General features: G+C 36.7%; 1 protein-coding gene across 1 annotated transcript in view; it reads right to left on the minus strand.

Moving 5' to 3' along the window:
• The window catches only part of KIF26B (kinesin family member 26B), a gene marked incomplete at both ends in the record, with an annotated part of 191,690 nt that overhangs the window by 158,320 nt on the left and 5,504 nt on the right, over positions 1-27,866 (minus strand). The window contains one exon of the mRNA XM_079550307.1: positions 9,896-10,062. Within this exon, the coding sequence (XP_079406433.1) occupies positions 9,896-10,062 (167 nt within the window). The remainder of the gene's footprint in view (positions 1-9,895; positions 10,063-27,866) is intronic.

The raw sequence follows: 27,866 nt of genomic DNA on the forward strand, positions 1-27,866 counted from the left end.
ACTCTTGTTCATTTCAATGGGTCATTGCCCTTTCTTAACTAAGCACATCTCATTACAACACTGAGTTTGTCTAGATTCAACTTCCTGCTATTACATCTTGACAAGCTTTTGTCTGCTGGACTCAAGTCCTTTAGTATCATATTTCTGTTCCATGCTGGGGTTTCCTGTGCACTGCCAACATCTCTCCCTAAGTCTGTTTGATAATCTAAAGAAGTCAAGCTGCTGGAAGGCATGTTTTCCAAATTTCAAACAATTTCAGTGTCTTTTCTACAACCTCTTCATTTTTTCAGCATCTTTCTTGAGCTGCACACATCAGAATTAAAGAGAATATCCTAGCAGTGCTAGAATATCTATTCAAAAAGCAGAGTTAAAGTAACATCCCAATCTCTTTTCATATCTTCTTATTCTTGCAGATATTGAAAAGATACATTAGCCTTCTTGGCCACAGTGGCCCTTTGTGCACTCATAATGCAACTAATTAACCACAATGTTCAAATCCTTTCCAGTAAGTGCTTCTCAGTACACAGACTCCTAATCTGTAAATATAGTCTATATTCTTTATTCCTGAGTTTATGGTATTACATTTGACAGTGGTATATAACACTGGCCCGGATAACAATCTTCCCAACACCACATTTTGAGCATCACCTGAAAGGTGTAATATTTATCCATTTAACATCCTGCAACATCCTCTATCTCTAGAAAATTCCAACATGAGTAATTTAACATAGTACTTAGTTTCATCTATTCTTTTTCTATTAAATGCATTCCAAATTTCATTTGCTTACTCTAATTAAGAGACCATAGAGTATTAATCCAAATAGCTCAGTGAAATCCACATGCATTGTACCTGTTGTGCTTAACTAACATCATAGTAACCTCAAGAGAAACATTTCCAAACAGTATGACCAACATGTACTTTCCATAATCCTAAACTCATTGTCATTTATTTATTCATTTATTTTTGTTATTGTATCCTGTTACAAGTATTCTCACCTACTTGCATTCTCTACTATGCAGTATCTTGTGGAGACACCCAAGATGACTCAAAATAAGCAAGATTCAAATCTTAAGTCCAAAGCTAATTAACTGTTCTAAACCAAAGGTCATTGTGCTCTTAGGAATCTCCTGACAGTGCTGTCCTACACATAGTTGGACATAACTCAAGCAAGATCACATCGATGAACTGAAGTAGTTTTGTCATAATAAAATGACAATATCACCACAGAAAGGCAAAAGCATGGTAATAGAGAAGAACTGGAAATGAAACAGCTCTTGAAATGAAAAAGATTAGATTTATAGTTTCCACTTCAGTAATAAAAAAAAAAAAACAAAAAAAAAAAACAAAACAAAAACAAAAAAAAAAAACAAAAAACAAAAAAAAACCACAGAAGTAGGCAACTTCGAAATTTTGTACAGTGTTGATATGCTCTGTCCTGGACAGATTAGCAACTCAGCTTGCTTACAGATAGCCTGAACAAAAGACACAATGCTGTTCAATTTCTATGTACTTTTTTCTTTCTGAAAGGAAGATGAAAGAAATGAAATTATGTCTGATTTTACCCTGTATTTGCATACGAAGAGATATTCTGACAGGAAATGGAAGTAACTTCTACTATTTTTTTTCTCTCTTTGTCTAGATTTCTACAGATTTCACTTAATCATCATTCTTCATTAAATTCAAAGAGACTATTGATGTAACTAGCACAATAGAGTAACTTGGTCTCTTTCTCTCATAACTGCTGAGATAGTAAAAAAACAATTGTCTTACCAGTTACTAGTACCAGTTTTTAGTCTGGTTACTCAAATGAGGATGATTAATACACAGTCTAAGTGAATTTCTTTGTCTATACCCTAAATGGACATTTATATCCATGGAAGAAATTTAACCAGAAAAACAGAGATTTTAAATAAACTGAATATTTACTCATCTCCTTAAAATAGGCAACTGAATAGAAGAGGCAGATTACATCAACATTTCAACTGAATCTTTGAGCAGCTGAGTGGAGAACTCTGCAGACAGGGTATATCACAGCTGGAGTTTCAAGGCTACTCAGACAGAACTGTAACAGTACTTCTTGAAACGGGAAATCAGTAAGTAGAATAAAAAGTTTGCTGATCTGAACTTCCAGGTGTTTAGGAAAAAGTCTTGTTACTAAGGATTTATGATCTCTTTGAGAGAAGGTTAGTCTCGTGTGTTAAAAAACAGAGAGAAAATAACTGGCAATACCCATAATTTTCTTCTATAGACAGTGCAACTACATTCATTCATCTTTCTCTCTCTGCAAACCAAGACAGAGACACCATAAATCAGATCTCCTGATTTAGCAAGAAATATGCAAAACAGTAAATCAAAATGAAGCTGCATCTACTACAGTTGGCAGTCACAGCTACAGTAGAAGTCAGAAGATTAATGATGTCCATTTTTATTTCCAATGCCCTAAAAGCAAAAAGCCAAGATTAAACACCAGGAGTCTTTGGTAACAGGTGCTGCAGGATTACTGCATATGCTAAAAGCAATTATTCTCCATGTTCATGTCAGGTGAAGCGAAAGGCAGTGCTGAGGAGTTGTGAGAGAAGGAAATAGCTTCATTTTCTTCTAAGTTTTCCTAAAATCAACAGGGAACAGATGTTCACACTGCAAATAGCCTAGTACTCAAAAGCTCTTAGAAATTAGAAGGCCAAACCATCTTTAGTCATCCTCCCCCTTTGAAATTTATTGAAATCAGCAGGAACTCACACTGGTTATCACTAAACTAAAGGAATTACCACTGTTCCAACATAAGGTATGGAAAGCAGAGTTAATTTAGCCTTCATACACTTGAGTACTGAATGCTCAAAATCACACGTGAGAATTAAGAATGCAAGTCTATGAAAACAGCTTCCTTCCTCATCAAGCCACAAAGATAATCAGTGCCTCAGTGACATATCATGGTATCCAAAATTCTCCTCTCTAATACAAAGCATTTATCAGTTCACATCACATAAGACTTGGCTTGAAACAAGAACGTGGCCCCACACTGTGATTTGCAGATCTGAAGCTTCTTATCTGTAACAGCAGTACTCAGTGAAGCACTAACAGAGAAAGCCACCATAACAGAAACATTAGTCAAAGGCCACTGCCAACTACCAAGGAGAGAAAGTATTGGTTGTCTTCTGCTTTGACAAGGGCTACAAAACACTTAGATAAAATTGAGGCAAAATTTATGTACATACTCTAATGCTGTAACACGGTGGAAAGCATAGCACCGACAGCGTAGTAGAAAGTCCTAGGCTGCAACAAGTGAGGATATGCTCAAATGTGGCAGATGAGGGCAGAGAAATAAAAGAAAGAATCTGCTTACCCTTGAAAGGCCTCATGTAGGCAGGGATCTCCAGCAAGATGCCCTCGCCTCCACTACTGCTAAACTTTAAATGAGGTCTGGGAAGGGGTTGCTCCATTCCTTCTGGTCACTCAAGTGCATTGCATGCACCTGAGCCGCCCGGGGTTGGCCCTGCCTTCCTACCAGGTGCTCAATCACTGGTTCAAGCCATGACTTAGCATTTTCACTATATATATATATAGTGAAAATATAAAAATGTATTATATTGGTCTCCCCAAGTTATTTTTTTGCTTGTTTTAATTTTAAAATGAACAAAATTGATCATATAAAGTTAATAGGGCAAATGAATACTGAACAAGCATCCACAAACTTATATACATAAAAATGTAAAAAATAATGCAAGGCACTCACACATTTACAGGGAAAAAGAGATGTTACTAAGCACCACATATACTTACAGGGATCTGAAAAAATGTTAATATTCTCGTTTTCAGGCAATATATATCAGAATCAATGAATATAACGAAGTACACTTAAGAGAGTGTTTTAAAACAATCTCAGAACAAGAAAAAGTTTCATGGTACTTGCTCTTTCCTTTGCAGAACCAGAAATTCATTAAATGAAATGGGATTGCATCACAGAGAAGCAGTCTCAAAAGAAAAAGATGGGAATTGGGAGCTTTATTGAGTACATTATCAAGATTTCTAAAAACTGTGAAAGACATGTTACATAAGAAACTCCAAATCTTGATGGACACTTCAATAATATTATTCAGTAAATAACATTATTCAGTGATGACTTCATTGCCATCACCATCAATACAATGCATTCTAGATCTGGCGCAAGTATGGATGAGAAAACACTCATCTCATGCAGTGCACAGAAGCAGGTGCAGCATATTTTGATACAGGCATAACATCAAAGTAAGAGAGCTTTCATGGATTGGAATTCCAATTTCTCTGTATAGTTATCTTTTACTTTACGTTATGTACAAGTTCTAAATAATTATTAATAAAACAGTCTAGAAAATTATACTTGTTAAGTTACAGTAAACCTCCCTGTAAATCTGAAGTGTCTTCTTTCGATACTAGAATACAAGGAGGAATTAGGTCCTTTTATCAGTTATGTGCTTTGAGGCCAAAGAGAGAACGTAACTCCACAAGTATAGGGTTCTGATAATTTAAGAGTAACTTCAGCTAATTTCTTTTCATGGTTCCGTGGGTTATTCCCAAAATCCTGTTTAAAATCCAAGGTCCATTAGCTGAATTTTAAGCTCTGAATAACATCTATTAACCTGCCACCAATAAAAAGTACGTCTAATTAGCATGAAGTTTCAAACCATTTCTGTTTATAGCCAATGCCAAATTAAACATATCACAAACAGATCTCCAACCCAAGGCTAAAATGAATATAGATTCTTAAATCTTTGTTTCAGTAAGATAAAGCAGCCATGCAAAACCAGACATTATTCAAATATCTCTGCTTTCCCTCATCCAGATGTGACAATTAACTCTTTTTTTTCAACATATGAGATCACTGATTCAACTACTAGGCTACTGTTGCAGGCAGCACAGTCTTCTCTGCTGGGGCATTTTTGTTTACATCAAGTCAGAGAAAAAGAGGCAGTGTATTCTTTAGGCCCCAACTACTAGCTTTCTTTGGCTTTGGAGGAGTCAAGTTTCCCTTCTGATTGGCAGTTACTTAATACACATGAAATAACACCAATAAAAGGAAGAAACAGCATGTGTTAAGGCTCTTACACCAATGGGGAACACAGCAAAGTAGTGCTTACAAACATAGATATCCTACATTACTAATAAATACCAAGCAAGTGTGAAAAACCAGCCCCCAAAATGGTACGCCCTAACTTAGATGCCTATTTAAAATATTTTTTCATGGTCTTTCAGGTTGACTGAGATCACTGACACTGAAATTTTCCTGACTAGTCAGGCCCAATACAGTCTTCAAAGGCAGCAATATTTGTAAAAATTATTTACTGATGTTTTAAAAATTGTTGCCAGAATTCCTGCTGACAGCTCATGGACCTTTAACCTTAACAACATGCTCTTTACTCATTTATTATCAAGTATGTTATGAGGATAAGAGAAAAGAATAGAAATTCTGATCAGATTTATTAAAACCATGACAAATACATACTCCTTAAAAATATCTGAGAGCGTGACCATAATTTAATCATTTAACCTGCTTGTTGTGTTAATGAAAGAGTCTAAACAGCAAGAAACCAAAATAAGTTTTCACATAAGTCTCAGAAAATAGTACTCTCTCAAGAAGACTGAGGGCAGCACTAGCTGACCTCTAAAACTTCTCAAGCAGTGTTTAAGCCAGTGAATTACTGCCTAGCTTGCTGCATGGCTTGAAAAAGCAGCTGTGTCCACCACTCTTTGGGGTTATCTGCAGTCACACCATTCTAAAATATTCAAAATCTTATCTGAGCTTTCTACAGAAAAGATACAGAAAAGCAGCATAGCCACTGTCTCTGTTTCTTACATACACTTTGCTGCATATATATAAGCCCATGCTGTCATTTCTGTGAATATTCACTAGACTCTGAAAAATTCAAGCCTGGACTTCAAATGGAAGAATTTGTTTAAAGCACTTCCTAACCTTCAATGAAAAGAGTAAACCCAGATGTTCCTCAATTCAGAGCCTTCAGGCTTCAAAGGCTTTTTTTTCCCCATAGGAAGAAAGATCGTTCAGACTTCAACAGAAGCCTTGTAATACTGCATCTATAAGAAAAATATAGTGAAAATCAAAAGGTATGTGACCAGCTGATAACTTTTCACATGTGTGAAAAATCCAGTATGCATGAGTCTCAATGTTTTGGGGTGTCTGGAGTGGTAGGTCAAAGAATGTAATAAATCAATTAATTAATTTAAAAAGCATTTGCATGAATGGAAAGGAAATTCATGAAGCAATTAGCAGCATTTTGAACGGAACACTCATAATATCCCTTTCTAATACAGCACTGCCTCACCTCCCCCAGCTGCCAAACTAACAGTGATGGGAATTGAGTGTAAAAAGGGTCACCAGCATTCTTTCAGGAATGGAGGGTCATCTCAGTGTAGATTATCTCATGCTGAGCAGCTACATGTCAGCTAGATACAAAGTTAAAGATTTATATTCTTATTCCTTCTCAAAATAAGACATAACTCAAAATTCCAGATACTTCTGTACTGGATTTCAAAAACACGTACATGCCTTGGGGCATCTGCAAGAGTAGCATCATGTACATGACTTCTAGGTCCTGCTTTGTGTTACCATGCTTTGAGAGACTCCACAGGTTAGATCAACAGGAAATTTTAATTCAGAAAGGCAAGTTTATTTACAGGATAGCCAGGTCAAAGCTGAAGTCCGTGTCCCAGAAGTCTTCCCCATGCAGAAACTAGCAGAGATAAGAGCAAGATTTCATACAAAACTCCTTGTCCTGCTAGATCTCCACAGAGACCAGCAATAGAATGTCCTTTCTAAAGTAACATTAACAATAGAACACACTTCTTCCTTAGCAGGTGGTGACACACTCTTACAATTTGCTCAGAAGATACAAGGCTACTTTACTTCAAGCTGCAATTGTTCAAAGATGCAGTGCTTCTTACAACAAAGATTCAAAACGGAAGCAAAAGTTAACTCATGTACCAATCCTAAATGCTCTATATCCTAAATTATTCTTTTATTGTAAATAATCTTAACATATACCACACTCATTAAATTAATCTTTATCACAAATATAGTACTTATTAGAAGACAATACTAAATTGAGACTAAAATAAACTACAGCCCTTAAAAGGAAGGTATATTTATCGCTTGTCATTGAAAGGACCGTTGATTGGATTCAGTATCTGCACCCAAATCACCATTAGAAGTTAATTATTCATATCAGTATCATCTAATATTCATAAACCTGCCAGCACAGTACTTTGGACAGTTCTCACTGTTCCGTTAAAACATAGAATTCCCATGGGACAGTATACGTGTGTGTGTATATATAGATTATTTTGCAGCAATATCCCAACAAATGACAATTTACAGAAGTTGCCATCTTTTTAAATGGTTGGGCAATCTGTTAGGTATCAATCATGATACATGGCAATTAAGTATTGAGATAAATGAGAAGTCTCCCAAGGCCTTCAGAAATTTTTCCATAGCTCATTGCCAGCTGTAGACTAGCCAGTGTGTAGCACTATTGGACCAGCAGTACCTGAGAACAGAAAAACAGTAAGCTCCTAGTTCTCAGTCTATTTCACTCCTGATGTTTCTCAAGTAATTACAATGAGAAGTTCTCATGAATGCCTTGGCATTTCCTTCATACTATAACATTTTAGTTAATTGGATTTTTTTTCCAAGATGATAGATGACTTATATCTGAGGCTCATTTGAAGTTCATTTTGCTGTTAAGGACCAGAATGAAATGCTGTGTTACATGATTCAAATTCCAAAAGAATATTTTCCATTTTTCCACTTCCAGCCTCAACTACAAATTAGCAAACTTTGTATGTAATCAATTCTTACTTATTGACCATAACGTCACATACAACATGCATACAAACAGGAAGTCACTACTCCATTTGGCACATCCAAAAAAGCTTAGGATTCATAATCTGGAATGAATGACATTTTTTTTATTATAACACAGCACCATTGTAAAGAGTCTCCTAATCATTGCCTTCTACTTCATATTTTATAACACATATAACATGCAGATTCTTATCCTTTCTACCAAAACTTCACCAAAATGCCAGGCACATGAGATAAAAAGAAAAATTAACATGAGGGGTCACATTTTGAAAGCAAGTTGTGGACTTTCTTGTTAAAATGTTATGCACTAAAGATTTTCTTTAGATTTTCTTCTTGAACTATCAGCAGATGGAATAATATGAAGTCCAGAGCTAAACAGACTTATATAAATGATACTAATTAAATATAATAATCCAAACTAAATTAGTCCCTTCCATCTTGCTAGGTACAGTTAAAAAATAAACAGCCTAAATGTGAGATCTCACTTCTGAGACAATGATAGCCAAGAATTCACATCATCAGCTAGAAACTAAGAGTACTGAAAATGATGGGATTCTCATGATGGGTTTTGAGTACGTTTAGTTTCCTGCATTCCGGCTGTGTATATTTAGAGAAAATGAATTCTATCAGCATAAACAATGCAACAATGAAGAGCAAATGAGTTAAGCAATCTTCATAACCAATTCATGCTAATATTTGCATTAATCCCACACTGCACTCAAGTTAGATATTACCATGTGAGCTAGACATTATATTCAACACTTTTTATTTAAACTGCCTGAAGTTGAACAGAAAATGATAGCAAATCATGACTACTGTCCTCATTCATATTTGCTACTGCAGCATCACACCTGTACAGAAAAACATCACAGCTGTCCCGAACAACATTCACTGGCTCCTCTGAAAATTCATCTCTTAACCCTTTTACACGATACATTTATCACGCTACACTGGTTGAATGCATGCAGTCCTCACATGAGAAAAAAAAAAAAAAGAAGAGGAATACCTTCATTCCAGACTTACAATCTTCAAAATTCAGCAACTTTGTAATTTTTCCATTTAGCTTGATAATGAAATAGAATTGTGTGAAATTACTAATAGTTAGCCTTGTAAAGGGAAAGAGGCTAACTTGAATATGCCTGGGGCAGTTACTCATAAATTCACTCAGTGTTTTGAAATTCATTATTTGAAAATAGTTTATTTTCTTGTTATTTCATTATTTCCACAACTCTTCCCAAGTCAATCTTCTAATTATTGAAGAGTATTAGAAGACAAAGATTATTTCAACTTCATCAGTTACATCAGAATTCAAGTGGGCTGAAAAGATTGCTATTTAGAAAGCATATTTCTGCACAGAAAAAAAATATTTCCACTGCTGAAAGTGAATTTTTCACTTATCACCTGTTATGCCTATTTAACAAATTATTTTACCAACAAATTAATAGAGATAACCATAATATTCCTCAATTGGAAACACTGACTCAGTACTCAACAGAAAGGGTATTCTGAGGCTGAGTTTTAGTCTGTCAGGTCAATTCAAAAGCATGGCAGAAACAGAAACTGAAACAAAAACATTAAATGATCCATCTGTAAGTATAAGTCATGATAATTTGCCTAGACGGAAATAAAATTCACTACAGAAATCAGAAGACTGTCTACCAAAGAGAACTACCCCCCTCCAGACAGCAATATAATTTATTGCCTGTCTCAAAAACTAACTCTGATGCACCCTTCTCTATCAGAGAATCCCCACCAAAAAAAATCGCACTAAATCTGGTATTCTGCAAATGCAATCACATTTTTACCCAAATCAAGAGTTTAAGTGTGATTTTAAAGAAAAGGGTAGAAGCATCATCCCCATCTTAGAGACAAATGCACACAAGTGCATTAAATATTTTCATGGTAATTCAGCAAGATTGTGATAGAGTTGTCATCTCTTGACACGTGCTGTAGTTAGTCAACCCCATGTCTTCACTACAGAATTTTCTTTGAAATAAATCATATTTCCAGAGAAGTAAAATCTGAGAGGTCTTTCTTACCTGGCAAAAAAAGATGCTGCCACCGAGGTGCCTGTGGATACATCAGCAGCAACATATGTGCTCTGGGAAGCAGGGAAGCTGTACAAGGAGGGTTTATCTGCATTGTAGCGGTTCAATGCTGCTTCAGTCAGGCCCTCTCGACTAGTCTCTGTCATAAGCTGAGATATCTGAAGACAGAAAAAAAAGCAGTGAGTGTAACCAGCTAAAGCTCACTAGCTGACCCCCTCCTCATCCAGAAGTGCCTCTGGGTTGCAGATGGAGTGGGAAAGGAATTCCATTCACTAAATCTCTGCATCTCTGTGAACAAGTTTATTGCATCTGTCATGCTAATCTACATTACTTTGTCTCAGACCTAACCTTGTTTGCATTAATTTTAATGGGATAAATTAATCCCATCATTACAAATGTCAATAATGTCAATGGATTTCCATCCATATGGAAAGAGTAAACCATAATCTTTTTTAGGTTTCACGTTAAGGTAACGAAAAGAGCCTTGAAATGTGTAAGATATTTATATTTGACTTCAGGAAATAGAAAACACAAATTTATTTGCCTTTGTAAAATAACAGTGCTAGCACATAACTATTTTTGTTGACCTTTCTTCAGGAAAGCCAGCATAGCACAGGAAGGAGTCCCTTGGGAACCTAGATTATTTATCATTAGCATTCATTTTCATTGGCTTCCCTGAAAGGTTTTAAACACCCCATGATTTCATACTTCTGATGGCCAGTCAGCGTTTTGTCTCTGTTACGAAAACTCATCTCAGCCTTTCTCTGACTGGGAAAAACAGATAATGCTAGCAATACTCCAAGGCATATAGCTTCCTTCCACCAGCAAAGAGTTTGCTAGAACCAGTCTTCTGCATTCTATTTCATTTCTTGTGCCTATCTTTATCACCACAATAAGGAGGTGATATCACCACAATAACAAGAAGATATCTCTGTGAGGCACATCAAGAAAATTATTTGAGATCACCCTGTAGTTAACTCATTTTCCAGTTAAGCTTGCTTTAGTTTAGCTGTTATCCATTTTACTACAGCCAGAAGATAGTCTAAAAGTTCATTCATATTTTACATATTTGAGGTCAATTAACTGTGATGCCTCATGGAGTACTACACTTGATACTGTATTTTATGAGGAACCAGTAAAATTGCTAAAAGTGCCCTAATCACGCTTCTTTCCCACTGCCCCTTTCTGATTCACAGGTTCACTATAATGATTGAGCAGTGCTCTCAGAAGCTACCAAGACAGCGGACTTAAAATCATCTCATACTACTGGCAAAACTCAGGAATTTAGGCTACCTGCCAATACCTCCCCTTATTTCTAGCACACAGGTAACCAGACTCTTCAATGCTATACTAACCTATGTAAGCCCACTTGAGGCATCCAATACACTTGAATTCACTAAGCAATGAATTGCCAAAGCCTGCATAATTTTTGTTAACTCAATTATTTGTATTTGCAGGGAATTAACTAGGGATGGTCGTGGTTGGACTTGATGATCGTTAAGGTTTTTTCCAACCGGAGCAATTCTATGATTATATGGGCCATGGCAGAGGCACTGGAATTAGAAAACGTTTAAAGGTCCCTTCCAACCTGAATCCTTCTATCGTTCTGTGATCATTATTCAATTCAGACAGTGCTGAGCGTTAACAGGAAGTGACACTCACTCCAAAGGAACCTGATAGCAATTAAGCTAACGAGGTGTCTTATCTCAATTGCAGTCATAGTTCAGTCATAGACAGTCTCAATTGCAATCATAACTTCCCCATCTATTGCCAAATATAAATTTCCACAGCCACTGCAGCATATTTCTATTGCTGTCAGCAGATTCCCTGAAAGTGCAAGATGGCAAAGCTTGGAAGAGGTACTTCAGCCAACTGTATAACAGGAAAGGACTTGAGATATCCAAGACATACCATGCCATGGTCATAAAAGGAATAATTAAATAGCTTTGGAGAATTTTAGATGATCCAAACTCATATCCACAAATGCTATTACCAAGAACACCACAGAACAAACATGAAAAATAAAGAGCCACTAACTGAGTGTGAACATTTCCTGAAGACTACTATACTCAAGTTTCTTCAAAAGCTGATTAGATGCATTAACACAGTCCAAAATCAAATATTGTCTTACCTAGGAGACATGAGATTATTTCAGAAAAATACATACATAGACCATTCCTTCTCACCTATGCACTCAAACAGGAATAGATATTATCCAGGAAAACATACACTTATGCCTTTTAATAAATGGGGTTGAGTGTCTTAAAAAAAGACTGTACTTAGGCCATACTTTCTTATATTGAAAAATGCAAAAGAACTGAACAAGAAACAGGAAATATCTTTACAGATTCTGCTTTTGTGGAGTACCATGCAACCTGTAGGACAGAAAATGTATGAATAATACTCATTTGAGAAATAACATATTTCTCAACACGTGTGGGGATGTTTCTATGATCTGTCAGTAGTACTACTATTTTTAGTAGTATTACTATTTTTTATCACACAATAGTCTAAATACAAGGATGGCAAAGTTGCTCAAACTGTAGGCTATGAAACATCTGTATGGTACTGACCACAAGAGTCTATTGGAAAGGCAGCAATTCCTTGGAGCTCTCCCTCTTTTTCATTTGCACAACTTTCTTTGGTGCAGAAAGCTATTGTTGATGTTGACAGTGATGCATCAATCATGAAAAACAGCATTCCAGTGTAAACAATTATGCATAGAGAGCCCTCCCAGAACTGCACTAGATGGACATTCACAATGGGGCAAATTGGTCTTAAATACTTCTTAGGTCCTGGGGGTCTGGCACCATTGTGTGACTTTCTTACCCACAGTGACATACTTTCTGGGCAAAACTCTACTTCTCAGTGTGAGCTTTCACAGAAGCAAACTCCCAAACGTATACACTAAAAGATACCAAAATGGAACTGTATTTTATTTTGCTTAAAACAAGGTGTAGATAAATTAAGACAACAGAATTTGAGTAAGCTATAGTCCAGGATCTCCTAAACTAAGAATGGTTTCCAGTTTCCTTTACCTGCCAAAGCTGAATTTTCAACAGTCTCCAGAAGTGATGAAAGTTGAAATATTTCCCTAAATTTCAAAAATTTTACTGCTTCTCATCTAGGAAGTGTGCAACACTACTCTCTTCTATACAAGTCAAAACACCCGAAAGTACTTAGTGAAACAGTAATACCCAGCCTCAAATGGAACAGTGGTTTTGTTTGAATAAGCTTCTCAAGTTACCATGTTGCTATCTTTTACTTATATGAAGACAAGTACAGGAGAACAGACTATGACATCTTATTAAGGAATTGTCCCTTTGGAAACTCAGCCAGTGGAGATGAAACACAAAGTGTGATGCCAAACCTTGGCCAGAATGGGAGCCTTTTTGATGTCCAGTGCTCATTACAGCACTGCTTATACTGCAGGAGTTTCAACCTCTGGGTCAATACACAGACTAAGTACTACACCTGAAACCTAGACATACACAATGTCTGTAAAATCTTCCAAGAATTCAATATATATACACAAGACAGTGGACAGAAATAAGTTCAGATCATTCATACCCAAGTATCCAGAGACTACCAACTAATTCTACTACATTTCTTTCTTTTACTTCATATGCCAGGGAGTATGGAAGTAATTTAAACTGTTGTACCAAACTGAAGAGCGGGCTTGTGAAGAGTCTCTCCATCTCACTTCTTTTGTCCTCCAGCTGTAGTATCAAAAAATCCCTTTCTCCTCTGACACTTTGCAGAAGTTCATGCATATACAGATGTGACTAAAATAAAATAGTAAAATTTTTTAGATCTCAGAAAATTTCTTTTTCTCTATCCTACTTCAAAAGACATAGTTGAAAATCATGTTTTGATTGTTAGCAAACACAATTCTTCGGGAGCTGTTTACTTGATTCTTGAGGCGGGGGGTGTGGTGAAGAGTAAATAACGCACGCCTGGCGAGGACGCTTCCCAAATCTGACCCTTAAGCATCGCTGCCTCTCTCACTAGATACGGTTTCTGGATTTAAGGGGGAAAAGAAAAACAGATTCCTTAACTCTCTTTTTCATGCTTTTTGATTACCCACATACCACATACATGAGGTTTAAGATAAATTAATAGGATATATTTTAAGAAATTCGTTTATTGAATTATTGGCAGCACATCAGTGAACAGATAAGCAACAAAAGGACAAAGCACAGAACAACGCAACCTTTCATGCCTTAATAAAAACCTTTTAAGTGCACATGGAACAAGACAGATGTCCCTCCTCAGGCCTCATTTTTTCTCCTGTCTCATAAAAGTGAGGCAGCCATTAACCTCTTCTATCTCTGCTTTCTGACAGCATACAGCAAGAGCTGGAGATAAGTCACAATTTAAATTCTCAATTTCATAGGAAATAAAGTTAAATGACAGGGGTTAGCCAGGCTAGAGTCTCTTCCTATTCCAATTAAGGAGATATTCTGTGAATAAAACTTGCCATCTGCAGTATGAGGTTAATTATATTTATCTAAGGGCATTTAACAGCCAAGCTCATTAATGTTTCTAAAGCTCCTTACTGAAGACTCCAACTGGAAGTGCCATTGAAATTGAACATTTATGAAAGAAGTGAAACATTCTTTGCTTTGGAGAATGTGAAGTACCCTGAACATTCTTGAAATCTAGTACACTTCAGTGATTGCTGAATGAACTAAATGTACAGAAATGTATGAAACGTATCCATATCTGAAGCCAAATTCAAGATAAACATCTGAGAGGTGTTTCACAGTGACATTGGAGACCGTGTAGAAGATCGTGCTCCCAGAAGAGAAGCCCATTAGCAAGAAGAAACTGACAACTTTCATAAAAAAGCAGGCTCATGAATTACTTCTTTGGCAGCCCGCTCTTGATTCAGAGCAGCACTCTGATTTTTTCACATGATAAATCTTGAAGAAATAACTTCCAGATTTATTTTAGAAAGAAAATGTCTGGATGTCTAAATGTCAAGAAACAGATTCTTGTGAAAGATTCCCCTTAATAAGATGGAAGGGAAGCTATAAAAAAAATACCTCTCCAAAAGCTTCAACACTCCAAAACCATCATCAATTCTTATATGTCTGCTTAGAACACAAATTTACTAGCTTAATTGTAAGTCTTCCATTATGCACAACCAAGTATTCTAGCTCTTTTTCTGTCCAGCTTTTACTATCTGTCCAAGTCCATTTGGCTCATCAGAATTTTGAGTCATAACAAGATATAGTTTTTATTCTTGTTTGGCCCAAATACTCTAGATGATGGTCTGTGGGAGCGACAAAGCAGGCAATAGGAGAGGCATCTCACAGTACCTCATTCACTTGTCCAAGAAAAATCAAGTAAATGCAGAAAGACATCTCTCAACAAGAGAATAATAAATTAACAGTGTGTACTCTTCCTACAATATGTTTTTTTTTTATCTGAGCCCTTCTTGAAATATTGACGTTTTACCAAACACGTAAGTTTGCATACAAAGACACAGTAAGTTCTGCATGATAATTTTCAGCTGCATTCTTTTGTTCTTTATCATAGTATTCAAGGAAGAAGGTAACAGCTAGGTTCAACTGTGCTCAGTGCCACAAAGAGAAAAGTGGATAATTTGACATTTTATATATTTCATTTTTCTAACTCTAGTGTGTTACTGGGACGTTATCATGTGAAAATAGCTGACTTTAGCATCAGTCAGCTTTACAGATCGCCAGTGAACAGAGATCCAAACACTCTGAGGTAAATCTGATAGTTTACTGAAACTGAAATGGAGCTTTGGGAGTGGGGAAATAGAGCAATCTTTTACTGCCTACACAACTCACAAATTAATTTTTACACATCTGACACAAGGCAAAAAGGAACAATGGCATAATTCAATCAAAACAACCTGAAAGCTGCAGTGATTTGCAAAGTCAGTCATCTTTAACATACTATGGAGTAGGAGGGACGTGCTCTGTATCTACCACAAACCACTCACTACAACAGATAACATTCAGGACAAAATCCACCTATAAAAGAAATCATTTTTGAACAGCAACAAATTCCTGTAGCTAAGGGCACTGATGCAGCCTCATAGCATCTTGTCATTTTATTATGACCTTTTTCTCAAATGGCAGAATACTAAGCTGCTACAGTGGGAGATCACTAACTGCTGATACAGAGACTGAGAGAACAAGAGCAAGATAGCAATTCTTGATAGTCCTTTCCTATCAAAAGAATAAGAAAAAGACCGAAAAAAGACACGCACAATATCTGCTACATTCATGATCTTAGTTGCAGTATGTGATGTAGACATACCAAATGTTGCTTATCAAAGGCACTGTGAAAACTGAAACTGAGAAGGTCCTCAGGCATGCTTTGCTCCTGCTTTATTAATACTTTCACACAAGATCTGAAATATTTTTGAATATGTCAATATTTTGTATTGAAAGACAAAACAGTGCACACTTAGAATAAAGTTTTAGGAATCACTGGGATAGCAAGAATGCTAATTATGGAACTGGTGAGGCCCATCCTCACGTACTGTGTTCTGTTTTGGTCACCTCAATACAGAAAGAAAACTGAGGTGTGGAGCAGGTCCAAAGAAGGGCAACAAGGCTTGGAGAATATGCCCTACAAGGAGAGACTGAAGAAACTGGGGCTGTTTAGTCTGAGGAAGAGGAGGCTGAGGCGAGACCTTATTGCTCTCTTCCAGTACCTGAAAGGTGCTTACAGTGAGAGCGGGGTTCATTTCTTCTCACTGGAGACAGGTGTCAGGACAAGGGGAAATGGACTCAAGTTGCCAGGGTAAATTTAGGTTGGATATCAGGAAACGCTTCTTTACAGAAAGGGTTATTAAGCACTGGAATAGGCTCCTCAGGGAGGTGGTTGAGTCACCGTCTCTGGATGCGTTTAAAAACTGTTTGGATGTGGTGCTCAGGCACATGATCTAGCAGAGGGTTGTAAGAGTTAGGGTGGTATGGTTAGGTTGTGGTTGGACTCAGTCTTTAAGGTCTTTTCCAATCTGAGCAATTCTAAGATTCTATGATTTTATTCTGCTTCGCTTCTAAAGAAGAGTCAGACTGCATCTAGCATAAACTATTTTCACTAAAATATTACTACTTAGTAACCATGACAGCACCTAGAGCTTAACTGCAGTCTCCAGCTTCCCACTGTCCAGAAGAAAGGTGACCTTTGACTGTGGCAGACACTTCTTAGGTCCTTCTATAAACAACATTGCTATTTAACACAGATCTAATACACTCCTCAGCACTGATAAAATCACAGTTTCTGCAGACATCGAAACATCCTCCCATCAAAACTTTTATGATATAGTTATATCTCACACTCAGGAGCCCATAACATTAAGTATATTGCAGCAAATCGCTGAATGTCTTAAGGTTAATTACTTACCAGCTGATCTCACTAATCCTGGGTTTATCCCTCCTGAAAGACATATTCCTCTGACTCCTCACCCCAAGAGTTCTGCCTCATGAAATAGTATTTCTCAAGTTTTATTTATACCCTGTTTTTTCCATAATAAATAATGACAGCACCTGGTACTCTCCTTATTTCCACTTACTCCTTCAGTGTACTTTCTTGCCCTAACTTTTGTACTGAAAAAAGAAGAAAAAAAGTAAAACGATAAAAAAAAAATCAAGAACATACAAAGCAGTGGTGCAGTCTCTTCAAAAACAATACCTAGTAAACATTACTGGTAAGTTTTGGGGGTTTTTGTTTTCTGAAAACAAGTGCTCTATTAAGTCTATGGCAATAGTTCGTTTGCTTGATCAGCAAATTTCCATACAGAACTTAACCCTGCAAATATAAATCAGTGCACATTCCCAACCAACCTCCAGCACTGAGGCATGAGGTACTAAATTGATTTGGCTTAGCAATGAACTCAGTGCTCCCAGATTGCCAGTGCTCTCCAAAGCTAACTATACCATGGAAAGAATGGTTAGAATTCTACCTACGTTAAAAGGAATCTCTGTACGGAAAATGAAAATATATTGGCCAAGCTTGCTTCTTGCTCTCTCATTTTTTACTGATACATTTATTGAGTAAAAAGGAAAACAAAAATGTAAAAATATCATAGGAGGCAAATTGTGTGGTTTTAAGTATTCAGAACAGTAAATGTCCACCTACAGTGAATATATCCTTGTATGGAAGTTGCAGACTCCAGCCTATAGTACTCCTATAGCACAATATGCATGCCATATCCTGCACATTTTATTTATTGGTTCCTACTTCTTGGTAGGAACTTCTTGGTATTGGTTCCTACTTGTCAACATTTTTTGTTAAAGGTAAGGCCTCCACCATGTTACAAAAAAAAAAAAAAAAAAACTAACAACAGTTACCATAGTTTACCTTCCTCTGTATTCTACATTGTATGACATCCATTTAGGATTGCATCAGCCTCTATTGTTACCCTCAAAGGAAGCCATTGGAAGGACAGCTGCCCCAAGGTGCAGATCTTCTCACTCTTTAAACTGCAGAGAAGCAGACTACCCATGGACAGACACTTGGAAACTGCAAACTGTCCCTTACAAGTAAGGCAGTAAAGTACTAACAGCTATATCCAAACATCCCCCTCATTCATTAAGCTCCACAGGTCAAGCCTCTGTGAACAGAACAGCAACACAAGGCTTCCAAGCTAGCATATTCCCATAATCACTCTGCAAACAACAACAAAAAAATTGGAGCAAGAGACTAATAAAGAGAGTTCTAGTCCCAGTTTTGGGTGGCTAGGCATTTCAGCAATGCAAAAAATAATACTGTGCACATACACAATAAAATCTGCTTGCTTTCCCATCAAGGAGATAACATGGCAATCTGTGAGAAAGCAAAGGCTGCCCCTAGCTTTCAGAATTTTTTAATATGGCTGCTGCCTTATGTACACCTGGAAATTAATTGGATTTTTTTCTACTGTGACTTTTATTTGCTATCAGATTTCTAATATATCATAAAAGAAAGCATCTTACATAATAAAAGGACTCTCTTTGTGTGGCTCATTTAAAGTTGATGCATACATGTAGATAGAGCGGTCACACAGTCACACTGTAAACCTTTTCTGCATCAGCTACCTTTCAAGGCATCAGTGGCCAGTCTAATTGTGCTAAAATAACCAGGGCAGAAGCACGTGTGTGGACAGTGACCACACCTGACTTCCACCTGTACACATAACACAGCAGTCAAGTGAACTGGCTGTACCCTCACAGCTGAGGCAGAATCCTTTCAAGTTCACAGTGTGCAAGAGCAATACATTTGTTACGAAAACAAACTTTCATTTCTCTGATCAGTTACTATCATGACAGCAATGTCAACGCATTATAAGGAGTTCAAATCTTACCATAGAAGTTTCTCTATCACAAACAGCAATCTGTAAGACACTGACCTTTCACTATCAGTTGACAAGAGCAGCTCTAGAAGCTATCAGAGTGCGTCAGCATGCAGGCCTAACTTAAATGGCATTATTGACCCAGAAAGCAACCTCTTTCTATAGCTAACAAGGAAGTAAGCAATAAAAAACACCATTACTTTTCCCACAGATAGATGTGGGAATCAGATCATCAGTCTTTATTTAAAAGATATATAATAAATTCTACCATTAAAATGTGGGGAAAAAAAATACTTCATTTCCAATGTGGAAAGAAAAAATCTGACAGGCACAGAGATTCCCATACTGATTGCTTCATAAAAATGTGGCATTGCAAAGTAAGGCAACACACACAGTCACCACAGAAGCTCACATTTTGGGGGAATAGGATCAGTGAAAGCCTGACACACCTCTTATCCAGCTACTCACAGAAGACTGAGCGAGTTTGACCTAGCTCTAGCAAATGTCTTAAATTTGTTTGAAACTTGGATTCTCCACTGCAAAGAATTACAAATGTCAGTTTTTCTGTAAACTGCAGCCAAAGGTTTAACTAAAGCAGTACTTACAGATAGTAGCACAGTAATACGCAATGTCTCTGTGCATTAACTAATATGATTATTCATAAAGTACTTTACAGTAACCAGAGGACTTGAATCTTGCATCTAAGGCATATACTTTTGCACAAGCAAAAAATAAACTAATTTCTCAGTGACATTAATTTCCTTAGTTACTATTTTTCCCCAGCTCATATGAATTTTGTATCCTTTTTTATTATGTTGGCCTATGACATCACACATACCATCATATTGGTGGTATGGCAGAAGAGGTTGAACCTTCCCAACAGTATTTAGTTATGTGTTGTTGCTGTGTGACAGATGGCAGCAGAGGGGCAGTCTGACAAAATGGCATCTGGCATGGAAGTGTGTATAAAGCAAAGATGTGGGACTGAATTCCTCCATGCAGAAAAGTGGCACCAGCTGACATTCATCAATGCTTGCTGAATGTTAATAAAGACCAAACAGTGGACACAAGCAAAATGAGGCAGTGGGTGATGCTTTTCAGCAACAACATTGTCATAGCAGCTGTGAAACAGCATGTCACTTCCACTAGAACAGATTCTTACAAGCATGTCATGTAGGCTCTTGTTCATTGCTGGCCAAAATGCATAGCTACTGATGGTAGCGGTTTTGAAAAACAGCATCTCATAGATGAGATTTTGCCTTATCAAATAGTGTTGTTACACTCTTTGTATTTGTTGTCGTTTTTATGGAGGTAAGTAGGAGGCATTACTTTTGGAGCAACCTGTGTAGTTAATAATTTAGAGATACAACTCCCATAAATTCACTAATTAATCTCTGAAAAGTTTAAAAATCAAACTGCCCTTACCATGGAAAGCTACAGCCCTAAAAGGTATTTTGCCTTATTTCAACAGCAGAGACCTTATCCCTACAAAAGAGCATGCTAAGTTCAGACTGGATTTCTGTAGAAATGAAAAAAAAAAATCATTTTGGGAAGTGTATTATGAAGACTCAAACCCTTCCAGGAGACTCCTATCTCCCAAAGTCTGTAGAAACTTCAGCCCAAGACATAGAATGCAGCAAGTTTGTAAATATTTTTTTTAAGTAAAGAGTCAACTCACTTGGAAGCCAGGTATATTTTGGACAAAGTAATACAGGTGTTTAGGAAGTCTAAGCTGAGAGACTGAAAATCCTTCTCAATTCAAAGATTTTAAGTTGGAAGATACACTTTGTAGTATCATTTTCCATGCACTTTCCTAAATCATCTCTATGTAGAAGTACATTTTTAAAAGCTGATTATATAAAAGTTAACCTCTGACACTACTGATTATCAATACTGTTCATGCAGCTCTCTCTTTCACTGCTGCTATGAAAAATTAACCACTCATTGTTTGAAAGGATTCCAAGGAGAGTCTTGTATGTTCTATTCCAGCACTTAGTAAAATAAAAATTAAAATGCATATTTCAATGCTATGTTTACTTCAGGACAGATCTAAGGTTCCGAATGTTCTCAGTTCTTTTAGAAAACTACACTGAAACCTACAGGAGGATAAAAAACTGAAATATTGTGTTGAAACCTTGCTGTCTGGCCATTATGTTGACATATTCCTTCTCAGCATTTCAATTTAGCTTGATCAATACTGCAACATGTCTTCCAGTGCGCACCTGCATTGGAGTAAGATCTCTCATCTTAAAAAGAGAAATTTGTCTCATTCCTGAAGGAGAAAGCAATTTTACTGTTTTTGTTTGAGCTCAGTTCCACATGAAGCATTTGTAAAGGAAAGACAGCCACTCTCCTGCATGAGATTTAGTTGTTGAAATGCTTCTATATCCATCTAAGTACTCAAAATAAAATCAGCATCACTGAAGTTGCACATATTCACATGACCCATTCAGCTTATCATTTGTAATATTGTCCAAGGAGCCAGTTGGCTTTCTGAGAGCCTCCCATCTCATCAAAAGGTTATAACATGGAATTTTTTTTTACTGCATCATGACAGCTGCCCACATGCTGTACACAGCCTGTGGCAAGTGCAAGGTAGTCTGGTTTATTTTGCAATCATTTTTTTTAGAGTTAAGAAACAAAGTCTACTCATCTTGAATTTGCTAAAACCAGGCATTCACATCTATTACATATTAGCAAACTTGCTAGAAACTAAGCTACTTGTGTGTCAGAACCCTAAAACTGGATTAAAGTAATATTACAATGGCATTGGGATGGAACTAACTTGAAGCTGATGTTGTGACATATACTTTTCATTCAAAATTGTTATTTTCTGATGTAGTCTTGGACACCCAAATAGGAGCCATTATTCGAGGTTGCATACAGAGCTGATCAAAAATTATACCCTATGTACAGAAGGGTTCAGTGGGTCAAAATGTAAATACAGGGAACTGGGTATTACTTAGTCAAAAAAAATGCACAGACATTGTGTAGAAGTGGAAACAAGAAGCACCAACAGTCTGGTGTTGCAGGAGAGGCACTCTTAGGGGCTAGATTCCATCTGGAAAAGGCTTGCGTTTGCCTAGGAAACATTTATATTTCCTTCCCAAATGCAGAGATGCTGATACAATCTTTCGAAGTCAAGAGCATATCCTTTCAGTACAAATTGCCTTGCAAGATCTTGATCCCAGCCAACCTCTCAAGTCAAAAAGCATAACAATATTGTGTTCCTCTGTCTCCACAGGGAAATAGCACTTAGCTTCAACTTCCATGCTGAAAAATTCCACTTTCTGGTAGATGCACAAACCACAGACTAATCTACTGTCTCAAAGCATAAGTCATGCTGAATCGCATTGCCCTTTGGCTTTGTGTAGCTACCTCACCCTTCTGTGTTGTCAAAACTGAGTTGAAGCAATAGTTAATTTCACAGTTATTGGTGCTAATAGGAGCTGCCATGAAATTATCTCATTTCTGAAGGAGTCAGTATGCAGTTGATATTTAAAAAGTCAACTCTACAAAGCTATGCATCAGCAGGAGTGACCTCTCAATTTAACAAGGTTCGTTCTTCTAATCTTTGTCACAATACCTGAACACCTGTCTTACTTTCATGTTAATAATAAAAATGTCCTGCTGAGGTCTTAAAATCATTTTATGACAGCAGCAGCCAACAGTTTTAACAGGAATACATGAAAAGGATTCAAAAGGTGTCAGAAGAGCCTTCAAACAAAACCACTAGCCAGACAGAAACAGCTCCTTCCTGGCCGTGAAGATGAATGCCTTAAGGCATAGGTTTGATTGCCTTATTACCTTCGTTTGCATAGTACTACAGCTATTATTAGCTATCATAAAAATCACTCAACTAAGTATTTGACTTAGAGGCCTCTTCCTGCAGTGAATTCTATAGGCATGACTAGGTGCTGAGTTATGTCACTCTCTTCTGTTTACTCTAGATTTACTGCTGTCTCAGCTAATGAAAGCAAAAAGAAGGAACACATCCTCAACACCAAATTAAGCTCTCTGTGTGTGCTGTAAACTGCCAGGGACTGCGCCTCCTTCTGTCCCGGTCTCCTTTCAGCAGCTCTGGAGAGGTCAACTTGTGAGCTTCAGGCTATGCACTTGCAGTGATATTCCACCAAATAGAATGGATATTCCCTACACAACACCAAATGCATTGTCAGGCTTTTACATGCACTTCTAGTTTACTTCTGTGTTCCAAGCTACTTGTGTTTTTGCAACCTGTTGTTGCATGCAACTTCTGTCACAATTTCAAACATGTTTGTTTCAGTTAGCCATTTTCAATTCACAAGTCTTTTTTTTTTTTTTTTTTTTTTTTTAAGGGAACCAACCTGGACATCACATAAGCCAAAGCTGGCCTAACATTTAATTCAAATCCATGCAATGATATTTTTCCCAGTACATTTTGGTCTGCAGGAACCATCATAATCTATCTTCACTGTGATAGCTTTACAGTAAGGAAACCACACTCCCACTTTTCCCTGTAGGTCCCTGTTAATCTGAGAACTTTAAGCATGCTATCGGTTCTCAAGTGGAATTTAGTGCACATTCACTTGCAGACTGGGCAATTGATACCATTCTTCATCTCTCCTGACTAGTTAAATAATATCAGATTAACAAAATTTTCTTCTCACCACAGACTTAAGATTTAGGTTGCAACTCCTTTACTTTCCTCAGACAGCATTCAGAAAATCAGTAATCAATTTGAAAATACAAACTACAGACATTTTCAAACTTGCATGGTCCTGAAAAGCAAATGATAGAAGGAAAGGGGCCACTGGCTGTAGTTTGGCCGTGCTCTGCAGCACTTTCTGAAAAGGCAGGAGGAGAAACAGTTTAACATTCTTAACTTGCAACACTAAAACTGAAAATCCCTCAAAGAAGATATTCTTTCAAATTCAGTCAGTATAAACTGTTATGAGAACTTGGATGAACAAATAATAACCACTTAATTCCTACTGGATCATTTTTCAGTAAAACAGAATTCAGATCAACCTAAGGGTAGCTTCCATACAGCTTGAATGAAGCTGATCTCATATCAGCCACTTGCTATCTAGAAGAAGGACAAAAGACAAATAAATTACTTTCATGTGCAAAGTCTTATGCATCTTCCTAGTTAGTGTGTTTAACTTCAGAATGCAGTGCTCACACTCACTGCCAATTATTTACTCTTTCTTTCATAGGCACAGTTGGTGTGCATTTTCATAGCTAAAGCAGCTCACAGTACATAGACAGCTTGTTTTTCCAGTTCTTGATATTAATTATTGCCTCACTGCAGCCTTATCATTCCCTAACTTTTACCATTAACATCTGCTAACATTTATTCTTTATACTTTACATACCCTGGTCACTTTTTCCATTGCCAGCCTAAGAGACAGGAGTACACAATAACATTTAAACAATTAAACAAATAAATTTAATGGAAAACTTAACAATAAAAACCCAGAAGCTTAAGAGTAAATATCAGCTTACGAAAATTATCTGAAAGTGTATAGTCATGTCTTATAGCTACATTTATTTCTTCCTCATAAAAGTCACTCTAAATAATCTTCAACAAGTTATTTCTCTACCTTTTACTCACAGCAGCAATGAGTATCTTTCTTCTACATAGCAAAAAGTCACGGCCCCAAGGAGCTTGCACAATAACCTAAAGTGACAAAGCACACTCCACTAGGGCCTAAAGATAAACACTGATTAAAATTAGTGCAGGAAATGTTGGTTGATATTTTTTATAAGCAAACACTGAGATTACATTAACTGGCCCACTAGGAATAAAACAGATTTACAATAGATTTAATTAAATGCATTTAATGAAGTCCAAATATAACAACAACAAACAAGCTAATCATCTGAAATATAGGAAACCATGCTGAACTGTAATAAATGCCTTATGGTTATCTTCCATTTTCATTTTGGCTTTCAGCACCCCACAGAGAATTTGTATTTGCTCATGAAATGTTCTGAATTTTTCCTCTTCAACTTGTTTACTCAATTTGTAACATGAAAGTTTCAGAAGTTACTTTAAAATCAGTTTTTGAAAGGAAGCCTTTCTTTTAATTAAATTTTAATAGACCATCATGAACTGATTTTCTGCTCCACAGTGACATGCCACTCAAGATCACCAACTCAAGGTCAGTGGGAGTGCAGTGATGTAATCTGTATACATGAGGAAAAAGGTCTCTGTCATTTTGTAAAATATTCTGCAGACATATTTAACAGTAAATTATTTTGCACAATTATTATTTTGACAAATTATATTTTGACACCAGGACAAAGGGAATATAGGACGGACATGAATCAGCTCCATACAGGAGAAGACCATTCAATGCACAGGATAATAAAGAACCACTCTTGAAAAACTTTCTAGAACCACTGCTTAATAAGTATTCTTAAGAGGGGCTGAAATATTCCCCATTACATAATATTAACTTTTAAATCTCACTGCTCTCTGACTCTTTGATCTTCTTAACATCAGCAGGATGGCATAATATTACTAAAAGCATAAAAGCATAATTGCTGTTCTATAATACGCAGAAGCAAACTTGATTTCACATTGATTTTACAACAGAATCTATCCTGAAGTTTCTCTTTTCCTTTGGAAGCAGAAAAGGAGTCTCACTAAGAAGAAATTCAGAGAAAAGATATACTTGTGTCTGTATAAGCAGAAATACGTGCGTACACAAAGAAAACAAACCAAGGATGCCCAAAAGATGAGAGGCAGAATCAATATATGTATACATTAAATAAAATTAATCACAGAGTTCTAGAAGACTTTCCACCACTAAGTTGCTCTGCTCACCACTGCCTTTGCAGCTGTAGAAAACAGGCAGTGTAACCCTTTCACTAACCCAGATGGTATGAACTGAAATACTCACTCCTGCATATCACCCCTACCTACAATGGATTTCATGCATACAGCATCCAATCCTACCCAACAGGTGATTATGAAAGGTTAGGGGAAAAAAAGCTTACAGTTTCAGCTCTTGATTTTTTCAGCAGATTATCATTACGGAATGCTCCCTAGGAGAAATCAGAGCATCATTTGAAGGTGACAGGATTGTAGCATTTGCTGGAACTACTTTTATTAGGAGTTGTGAGCTAAAAAAAAAAAACAAAAACAAAAACAAAAAAAAACCTTTTATAAGGAGCTAAATTAAGTAAACAGTGGGAGAGATATACACTGGACTCAGAAGCTTGTTGAAATAATGTTTCAATAATGCTGAAATCTAAACATTTCATAGGTCAATTTAAAACTTCCAAAACCTTGATCTTCCCAAGAGTATACATTCAAGTGAATTCTTTATAAAACAAAGCCTTTCTTTCCTTTTTTTTTTTCCCCTTTCCTTTTCAGAAAACAAAGGAACACCTTGATGTAAATGCTGAAGCGCACAAACTCTGCACAGATGATAAAAAAATCCACCCAGGTTTTATTTGAAGATTGAAACCAATCAACCCCAGTTTCTCAGCACTGTGATATTTTTGGCCACTCTCATTTCTAAACATTTAGAAATCTTTGTCATCTTTAGAGGCCCTAGAACCAGCAGCCTCCTTGTCCTAGTGCAGATCATCCCAGTGGAACAAACCACTGAGGAGGCAGCAAGAGACAAACACTCCTAATATATAATTAAAGCATAATAAATGATGCAGTTGGAAGAGGAAGCAAAGAAACCCACATCTCTAAGCCTGGAAAATCTCCTAATCTACGTAACCTGCCACAATATATTTTCATGGTACAATTGAGAATTGTGTTGTTTCCATTTCTTACTTCCTGTGTGTTGGCAGTGAACTACAGGGATCAGAGAAACTGATCAATTTAAAATTGATGAAATCTCACTACTTCACATTTTCTTCAGATGTGTTCTGTATAATTTCTTTAATAATGACTGAACTATTTTCTGTTCTCTATATTTCACCACAATTGAGAAAATACACAGAAACAAAGCACAGAGATGATTGTGTGCACAGATTACATTTAAAACACAGCAATCTCCAGTGGCCTAAAGTTTGCCGGGATTGGAAAAGAAAAAAAAAAAGTAATAAAGCCTTGCAATTTTTCTTCCTGACACTATTTACATCTTTAGAAACTACTACAAAGATGGAAGATTTAAATAAATCCACCTGCAAAATTCATAGTGATTATCATTCCTTTCCTGTACTTCTACTGGCATTATATTTCCCTCTGACTCCATGAGAATATTATCTTCAGTCCTTCAAACTGTTTGCATAGGTATTGACAACTGGACATTCTGACCCGACCAAAAGTATCTCAGGCCAAAAAGCAAAACAGTTATCTTATGAAAATAGAACATTCACTAAAAATCTTTTCTTTCTCTTATTCTGAATGAAATAAATCAGTGACAGAAATCTAATTCTCAAATTGGCTTATATTTAATTATTAGCCATATCTTCCTTAGAGGGAAGAAAATATCACAGTACACAATTACAAAAAAAACCTTTTTCAATAAAAGCAGAGTTTAGGCTGATTTTTAATAGCCAATAGATCTTCTTAAAAAGCAGTAGGTAGAGCAGTAAAAGATGCAACGAATTGCAGAATTCACATTACAGGACTGCATTACAACTATCCAGTGAGACACCAAATCACGCTCACTGGAGATCAATGCAGCTACC

Source organism: Tetrao urogallus, assembly GCF_951394365.1.
Source record: "Tetrao urogallus genome assembly, chromosome: 2".
NCBI lineage: Eukaryota > Metazoa > Chordata > Aves > Galliformes > Phasianidae > Tetrao > Tetrao urogallus.